General features: G+C 34.4%; 2 protein-coding genes across 2 annotated transcripts; both read right to left on the bottom strand.

The window, feature by feature from the left end:
* Nucleotides 1–1024: 1024 nt before the first annotated feature.
* Nucleotides 1025–6452, bottom strand: LOC149554134 (G-type lectin S-receptor-like serine/threonine-protein kinase SD2-2). The gene is made up of 4 exons (XM_089790429.1): nt 6282–6452; nt 6176–6188; nt 5523–5943; nt 1025–1139 (listed from the first exon to the last, which is right to left on the bottom strand). Exons 1-4 carry the CDS (start codon nt 6450–6452, stop codon nt 1025–1027), a joined length of 720 nt encoding a protein of 239 aa, XP_089646555.1.
* A 94-nt stretch (nt 6453–6546) lies between these two features.
* LOC149554135 (receptor-like serine/threonine-protein kinase SD1-8) lies at nt 6547–7570 on the bottom strand. Its single transcript, XM_089790430.1, has 3 exons — nt 7341–7570; nt 6827–7216; nt 6547–6736 (listed from the first exon to the last, which is right to left on the bottom strand). The coding sequence occupies exons 1-3, from the start codon at nt 7568–7570 to the stop codon at nt 6547–6549; spliced, it is 810 nt and encodes a 269-aa protein (XP_089646556.1).
* Between the last annotated feature and the right edge of the window lie 1675 nt (nt 7571–9245).

Here is a 9245-nt window from a genome sequence, read left to right on the forward strand (position 1 = left end):
GCATAGAAAGAGAATCATTGCCTAACCAAATTTCAATACCTCATGTCATCAATAGTTTCACACACTTTATTAAGCTGGTCAAAGGCTCATTAGGATTTACACACCTATATTGTATTTGATATCAAATTTCCCTTCTCCTATGTGCTTAGCAGCCATTACTACCAACTTGTTGATAAATAAAACCTATTGGCTCCTCCTCATCACATGCATATAAGCATGTAACTACTAGTACAATTTATATAACAAATGATGAGCCTTGAAAAAAATGTCCTTGCATATAGTTTAAGAGTTGGTGGTGTAAGTATTTAGATACTTTAACACTCAACTATGAATCCCTCATCTCGTGCATATTAGATAAGGCCCATGCTTGTCTTTGTATTTTAACTCCTTGTTGCTCGTCTCCATGACTTAAGGTGAGGTCTCATTGATGGCCACTTCCTAAAAAATAGAGTTCAAGATTATGGATTTTGTTTAGGAATATTTCAAAGTTGTTGGTCCCAGCAATCTTGTAGTCAATTTCGGATTAAAAGTTTAATCTCTAAAATTGAAAAAAGTTGGTCCTCTCATTAATACATATCTATGTCGTGCAACAATAAAAATAAGGTAAAAAAATTAGTTTCCTTCTAATTTTATTTTTACTGAAAATTTAAACATAAATGGTTACTAAATGGAAAATAACAATCTGAGACAAATTTTGTTCCCATCTCATTTTCATCCGCTTACTGAAAAATAAGAACTCCTAAATACAATTTAGGAAAAGATTTCAAATATTCACATAACGAAAATAAATCTTCACGTTATCTCTTCTTCCTTGAAAGTAGAAGTTTAAACCTCCTACATATCTCCAACATACATATGATAGTATAATTAAACTTTTCATACTATTACAATTGACTTATACATTTACATTAAAATTTGGCTTGGCTATATATTTTAGAACCGTTTTCCATGAAACACGAGAAACAAATTTTACTTTGTGGACTACGACACCTGACTTATCCACACGTAGACTTGTATGACTGGCTTAGCCACGGAGCAGCTTGACTACGACGACTGACTTAATCCCGGGGAGCTGCTTCTGCGACGACTGCTTTACTGGACTTGTTTGCCCAAAAACGTTTCTCCAAACCCTTTCCCACCTAACTATGAACCAACATAGTTGTTTCCCGGCCACAAAATTTAAAGCATTACTTTCAGATTATTAAATGTGAGAGCGTAGTGCATTCCTAGCTCTTTGGTATGAATCTACAGCTCACATGTTTGGAAAACTGGGGAGTTAATTTGTAAATCCAAGGCCTCTTGGAAGTGGCATTTATCTTTGATGAAAATATCCACCTTAGCATTTATTTTTAAGTACATTTTAAGGCTTGAGGAGGTTCATTCCATAACTAACGATGGGTGAAATCAGGGAAAAAGTTCTGCTTAAGCCTATTATGCTGCTCAAATTTTTGTAAAAATGTCCACTTTCAGATTTATTAACAATAGGTGAAGCTGTGAAGCTTTTGGCACTATTTCTGGCATACCTGATTTGGGGTTTCTTGAGAAATTTGGTGGATCTTTGTGATATTAGTTGTTTGATCTTGAAAATCTGATTAGAGGCCTGAAATATCACACAAAATTAGTAAAGGGACATTTCACAGGACTTCTTAGTCCACACCATTCGCATTAAATAGTTTTTTTCTTTTGGCTATGTAAAGTGTTGATCTTTTGTTATTTGATTTATTATACTTTAAATTTTTATTTGAAATGAATTTTAATAATAGTGGTAAGCTATTTTTAGAAATGTTTATATAAATATTTTTTCAGATCATACTTCCATATCTATCATCTGAATGAAAGAGAAATAAAAGGAAAGAATGCTGGATCATACAATGTGATCTAAAAGTTGAAGGAAAAATCCTTACACAGTCTATTTCAAAAATAACAATTGAAAAATAAATTTTAATAATAAATGACTGTAAGATTCTTATATTCTTATATACTTATTCCAAATATTTTTGTAAACTTTGATAAAATCTTCATTAAAATTACAATGCACGTTCAACAATTGAATTTAATTAGACTATCCCTATATACACAATCTATTCTTTATTTGAAAATATTTACTATTTTAATCAATGACATTCCATTTGTTTTCCTATAAATTTTCTTTAAAAATCTATATAAAAATATTAAATTGTATAAGCATTTATAGATATAGATCAAAAAAGTTTATCAAACTTATATTTCAATTATTATCGAAAATGATCATTGCTAAGAATGCTAACATAAAGCTGATGAATTCTTGCTAATTGTTCTTGTAAGAATCAAATTTCACCGACTTTTTTCCTAAGAAAAGCTTCACAACTAAATATTAGCAACATAACAAAGATAAATAGATAAAATACAATTTTTAGAATTCTTTAATAGGATTAAAATGAGATTTAAGTTATTTGTAATAAGACAACTCATATTCAAGAAATGCAACCCTCTTAGCAAGAGCAGTTACCTCTGGGACCGAAAATTGTGAGGAGAAAGGTGTCAAGATAAAGGAAAAAAAAATTATATGTGTCCTAGCACCTAGATATTATCCATAAAATTGTTGTAGGGCATTGCCATATTATCATTTAAATTACCATGCTAGACATGTAAGTAAAATGTGGGAACATAGACAAGATATTATCTATGCAATATGTTGAAGAAAATACTAGTCCTACTAAGTATATTATTGTATCCTACAAGCTACTGTCTATCTGACATGTTAGAAACACACTTATGTGGCTAACTCTATCAAAAATGCATGCCAAATTTGAAAGCACATGTGAGGCACTAGTATTGTTTTAACATTTCCAAGTGTCTAGTCAAGCCCTTTAATAAAATATAATATATAAATAATCTACTAGTAACATCAAAAAATGCTAAAAATTCTATCTTATCTTTTAAACTGTCAACAAAAACCCTAACATTCCTTGAACATGACACACCCACTTTTAAGAAAGAGTTCATCTTTCTAGTTTTCATCAAATTTTCTCAATATAAAATTAAAAATACTACTAGGAAAATTGAAAGCTGATAAAAAATAATTGAAATCTAGAAATTTGATTAAATAGGAATTTATCTCAGCCTATGCTATAAATGGGCTTGTTTTGCAATTTTTTCAAGTCCCAATGCAACAATAAACGTGTAATAGCAAGTCAAAAACATTAATCCCCACCTTCTAAAAAAAGAAAAGTTATCTCTATTTGGACAACTCACAAATAATCATGTATAAAAAAATATGTTGGTCACCACCTTCTAAAAAGAGAAAAATTACCTATGTTTGGACAACTTGCAAATAATCATGCCCAAAAATAGAATTAGGGATGATGAGCAGTATAGAACAATAGAGCCCATCAAAATAGCAAACAGTCCTCTATACAACCCTGCCTGCAACGCTATCCTTTTGGGAGCACATGTCAACCTGCAAATCCCTCCAAGTTTGAATTTTGGTCTTAATATAACATGAATTGAGATTGGATGTGAAGGGAAACCAAGAAAGAATAATATTGATATATATGTCATCTATACATTTGAAATTTGTAGCAAAGATAGCTGAATACAATTTTCACAAGTTTTATGTAACTATTCAATTGGGGCCATTTCACAGATGTTTGGAGAACAATTGGTATTGTCAACTTCCTAATGAAATCTATAAGGTAAACATGCACATTTCTAAATTTTACATTGCTTAAATTCAATTATGACACTTTTTTCCCTTTTTCATAGCCATTTTCCCATGCACCAATTTTAGTGATTCCTTTTCATCTTACAAATTGGTCAAAGTTTCTTCAGTCAATTCAAACATTCACTTTTAAAAATAGTTCCAAAATCAACTAAAGTTTCAATAAAAACTACCCGTGGATTAAACTCATTCAAAACAATCCAAAATTACTTGATATAGAGGTCAATATAAAAAAAACTGCAACATCAACGAAATTTTAGGTAGAAAAAGAAAATTCAATAACAAATCACCAACCCATAGAAAATTAACTAAGCGTGAAGTCAAAATTCAGCAAAAATGGTTCCATCAAATACTCAACATAAGCAAAAATAAGATAAAAAATTATATGAAGTTGCATATAAAAAAATAAAAATCGACAGAAATTCTCTAGAAACATGAATTTGTGCAAGGAAAAAAGTCTCAGTTGTCATCAATCTTTAAAATATCTCACCAAATGCAAAGAATCCTTTAATACAATCTTCGATAATCCACACCAAGCAAATTTTGCAAAAAAGAAATGAAGATCTGAATCTCCATATTAAAATAACACAATTTAAGATACGACAAACAAGTCATAGAGAAACCAGTTTAGCGAGTAATAATTTACATATCGGATTAGATAAAACTGGTGATTGTCTAATGAACACATGAAATTCCTCAACCCTAACTAGTATTGTTGCAGCAAAGCCATCTTAATGTCTGGTTAGTCCAGTGACAAATTACAGAAATATTTTTTGCCAGGTATAAATTTCTTCTTGTCTTTTCAGTTGAATTTGACAAGTTTCACCAGATATGGATGAACAAAGATAAAATGTTGCATGCTAAAAGACATTAGCCATCTGTAATAGCCTCATCTGTAGCAGCCTGTTATTTGAGTGAGTCACGTGAGGCTCATGTAACAAGAAACATAAAATTTCTAGATAAAGACACATCTCTTGTCCCTGCTAGTTATCCTAACTCTATTTTTGTTCAATTTTTGAGGCTAAGAAACAAAAAGACCACCGAGAAAAAGCAACATGCCCAATGAAGAAAGAGAAATTAAAATGCTCTAAATTGCGTATAATGAATTTTTTCAGGCCAACTATAGGTTAAAATGAAGACTGAAGAACGTGCACAATTACCTAAGCAGAACTAATGAGAAATAGAGCATTAATAACTTTGGTTCCTGGGATTAATAATATAACAAAACAAACATTAAGAAATTTGGCAAAGGAAAGGAGAGCGAATTCCCTTCAGAGTTTCCATTGTGATACCTTACATGTTTCACTAATTTCTTGCATTATTCAATTATAATTTGGAAAATGGTATTGTGAAGATTTGGAGGAAGGAGCTCCGTTCATGGTCGTACTAGACAAGAAGGGCTTTAAAACTTATCTTTGCATGACATACAATATTTAAGCCGATTTAGAAATCCTAAATTTGATTATGTCTTTTGGACCTTTCTACAGATTGTTGTTAATGACCGGATTTTATTTTATGATTTCCCACAACACCAGAATGTCACAACATTAAGGCGGCAAGCCCAATAGAAATAAGCCTATTGGCTTAAAAATAGTCAATGATTATTCTTTCAGATCTTCAAAAATCTAAACTATACAATAAAATTGGGAAGGTAAAGCATTTTCCATGTTGATACCAAGAGGCAACCACAATCCATGTGTATAAAACACTGCAAGTCTAATTTTCGTGTCTTTCACAACTATTGAAATCTATTTACTTCATATATCGCCACTGCTACTAGTGTTTTTTTTGGTCTATTGGATTATCCATAAGCGCATAGTACTGAATTTGTGAAATTTGTGGCTGCAACTTCCCTTCCAGCATTAGCCCCACTTGCCTTATGTTCGGCCTCACTCCCTCATACTTTTCAATGCATAACAACCCGGCAATAATTGTTCTTCTCACCTCTTCACTGTCAGTTTCCTGTGCAGTTCCTGCCTCCACAATATTAATTGTGTTGCCGTTGAAAATTTGGGAGGCAGCCCATGAGGGAAAGTAATACTTAGTTGAGTCTTGAATGCTTAAATCCAAATTTCTTCGGCCAAAAATGATTTCCAAAAGCATCATACCAAAACTGTACACATCAACCTTGGGAGTAATGGGAAGACCAGAGATCCACTCTGGAGCCAAGTATCCTCTCGTTCCTCTTGTTGTAGTGAGAACACGGCTGAAATTTCTACCCACAAGCTTTGCCAGTCCAAAATCTGCCAACTTCTAGTCAAAAAATTATTGTCGAGAAGAATATTTTTGGGCTTAACTTCGCAGTGAATGATACAATCTCTGCATTCTTCATGGAGATAAAGTAATCCTCTTGCTATGCCTAACGCGATCTCAAATCGAGTCTTCCAGTCGAGTAACTTATGTTTACCTTTAGATTTATTTGAGAAGAGTAAGGAACTAAGAGAGCCATTACACATGAAATCATAAATCAAATACCTTCTCTTGCCTTCTGCATAAAAGCCTCAGAGCCTGACTAAGAATGATAAATTAGTTATAGAGAGCTGATTTCTGCTCGGAATTGCTTCTCATCTTGTCTCTGTACACTGTTCATCTTCTTTACTGCCACAAGTGTACAGTCTACCAGACGTCCTTTGTACACCGTGCGAAATCCTCCGCTCCCCAGCTTTGTCCTAAAATTCCTAGTTGCAATCTTCAACTCAATGTAGCTAAACATTCTTAGAAGAGAAATCGAGGAATCTGCATGACTCTCCATCGATCGTAGCATTTACAGAGGCAGCTACTCGAATAAAAATATTTGCATTGGTTTTTGATGGAAGAGAGGTACGCAAGTTCAAAATATCACCTGACTAGATTTGGCAGGGCCCTGAAGGCGGACTGAAAGCAAACGCAGTGCAAGAGCAGTTGAGGAGGCAGGCTTTCTGGCAATCTTTCTTCGTCATTGTAGGGTGTGACGATGCGGATTCAGCAGCAGCCAAACTGTTGCTCGGATCTCGTAATCCGTAGGTGCTTCCATTTTTGGCATGGCAGTTTAAGGGGCTCTGTCGAACACAGCCACTCGATCACGACTCTCGCAAATCCCAAGCGCGAGTATCTTTTGGGGCTAAGCCTTGTACGCAGTTGCAGAACTAAAAATTGTTGGAGTTGCAGATTCCGTAGGCGGCGCAGAGACCATTTATGGAACAGGGTTCTGCTGGTCGAGACCAGAACATATTCCATTTACCGTCATCAAGCAGATCATATGCTTGCATTCCTCCAGACTTTGTTAGGACGAAACATGAGAGCATATTCTTGGTACCATTAAATGTATACTTGACATAACAGCCAGAGTGAGTGCTTTCAACGCCGACATTGTAGAAGTAGACTTGGTTTATCATCCATGGGATTTCACTGAAAGACTTGCCGTCCCAAGTTCCATATTTCTCCGTTTGTTTGGTTCCAGATGGGTCTGCTTGACAAGAGAAAATACCAAGAGAAGGATCTACTGGACGAGCTTTTGCTGCCCACCGAAGCTCATCCCTGGCAACAAGGTGTCGACGGGATAGTCAAAACTCTGCCAAACAGCTTTAGATTTGTTGGCATCACTGCACATCACAAAATTACCAGAATCTAGTAAAATAGCCTTTTGGTCACATTGGCAGACCAAAGAGATGCACCCATCGCGTCAAACAGTCCAAGATCACCTCCTCCTGAAAGCTTCAAAACGCCAGAACTTTCTCTCGCAGGAGTCTCCCTGTTGGCCACCCAAACTATCGTATTCTCTATTATATTGGCATTCCAGATGCCAATATACCAGTTACTCGTACCATCTGGGCTGAAAAATCCCAATTCAGATGTGCCATTTCTCGAAATTATTGTCTGATTTCTAGTCATCGATTCGCCCACGAGAGTGTCCACCTTTGACTGCAGAGCCGTGAGTTTTCAGTTGGATACACACTATAAATACACAGATGCAGAACTTTTTATTGGTTTCGTCCATCACTCCCAATATAATTTACCATCTAGCGCTCAAGTAGAAAGGAAATTATGCTCAGCCAGAAACACCCCAGAAAGAGAAACCTCACTCCCTACTCAAAGTTTCCAATTTCCCAGAAGCGAGATGTGAAAATTCATTTTAAAGAGGTTGGTGTGCTTGCATAACGTAGGGTTTAAAATAAAATAAAATTGTTTTTTGGGGATATGACAGCCATTCACAAAATTAAGCTGAGGGTGAAAAGTATAGTGTTCTTCCAAACGCATGGAAATTTATTTGGTAGTGTTGCGTAACAAAGACTTGAGAGAAGCAACTCTGCTCATATGTCAAACGTTGGCCACGATAGAGAGAGGAGAAAGAGTGGCAGAGTCATCCAGGGGAATTAATATGCGAAGACATTTGGCACGGGAAACATATGAAAAGTTGGTCATATGTGCAAAAGTCTTTGAAAGGGCCAAAGTCGGTCATATGAGCAATAGGCATCGAAAGGGCAATGAATTATTAAGAGAGGAAGAGTCTAGGCGTGTGATTTTAACTATTTCACATTAAGCTTGGCATGTTCCGTGACCTCTTGAACAATCATAATGCTTATTAGTCCTGCATATGTAGGCGGAGACTATAGTTTTCAGTCTCTTTTTAACTAATAGTTCATGTTTTGAAAACTGTGCAAAGGGAAAAAAATGTTCATTAATCTTATGGTCTAAGTTAATTTCTCTATTAAGTGAAATTTTAGATTTTAAAAAAAAATTCAACTGAAAATTAGAGAAGTAGAGCAAGTGCCATTTTTCAAATTGTTCAATAGACGAGTGGTAATTTTCAAAGGAAACATCTTCCATGTGATGGCATCTCACGGTGTAACCTGTCTTGTGTTGCATGTGCATGTAAATAGAAAAAATCTTTAGAGGTCAGGGGGCCTCGTGTGGTGAGAATTGTAATTATGGACTCAGGAACATTAACTTTTCTTGGGTTAGCTTCACATTCAACATAAGAAATTTGCCACAAGATTTTCCACTGGGATTCATTTTTAGTGCTGATTTTGTTGCTTATCAAGTCAGTTCCCATTTCTAGGATACTTTCTATGGTGTATTGTGCAATGAAAAAATATAATCTTTAAACACTTCCATTATTGGAGTATGAAGGTGTTGCAACAGAAGATGGTTGAAAGCCTACAGTTTGAACGCCTTTGTTCATATTAAATTTTCACATCAGATGCTCTTATATTTTAAATTTAGACTGACTTATTTGATTTTATTTCATTCCTCATTTTTTGTTTGTTGTATGATTGCAGAGAATACTATGGATGGAGGCACGAGAGATGTTGTTGGGAATAAATATCATTTAAATAAAGTGAGGTCCATTTTACTAGTTATGAACACAAATCTATGAAACTTAATTTTATTTTTCAATTAAGTGAGATGTTAATTTTTTTATGTATTTAAATATATTATTTAAATTGTGTTTCAAGAGAAAAGAAAAAAACTGTGTTAAATTGTTGCAGATTTTTTAGTCTATAATGTGATTTTTTCAGGTATATGACAGTCTAAGCATGGATCTTTTGCAAAACTTATCTAAATT

This window comes from Cupressus sempervirens, chromosome 6, assembly GCF_028749045.1.
Source record: "Cupressus sempervirens isolate cs-2001-9-10 chromosome 6, ASM2874904v1, whole genome shotgun sequence".
NCBI lineage: Eukaryota > Viridiplantae > Streptophyta > Pinopsida > Cupressales > Cupressaceae > Cupressus > Cupressus sempervirens.

Coding starts and splice junctions, on each gene's coding strand:
- LOC149554135 (XM_089790430.1), bottom strand. CDS start 7,570: ATGACTAGAAATCAGACAATAATTTCGAGAAATGGCACATCTGAATTG. Junction 7,217..7,340: donor GCGATGGGTGCATCTCTTTG/GTCTGCCAATGT, acceptor CCTTGTTGCCAG/GGATGAGCTTCGGTGGGCAG. Junction 6,737..6,826: donor TGCAACTCCAACAATTTTTA/GTTCTGCAACTG, acceptor TGTTCGACAGAG/CCCCTTAAACTGCCATGCCA.
- LOC149554134 (XM_089790429.1), bottom strand. CDS start 6,452: ATGGAGAGTCATGCAGATTCCTCGATTTCTCTTCTAAGAATGTTTAGC. Junction 1,140..5,522: donor CCACAAATTTCACAAATTCA/GTACTATGCGCT, acceptor GTTCATAGTTAG/GTGGGAAAGGGTTTGGAGAA.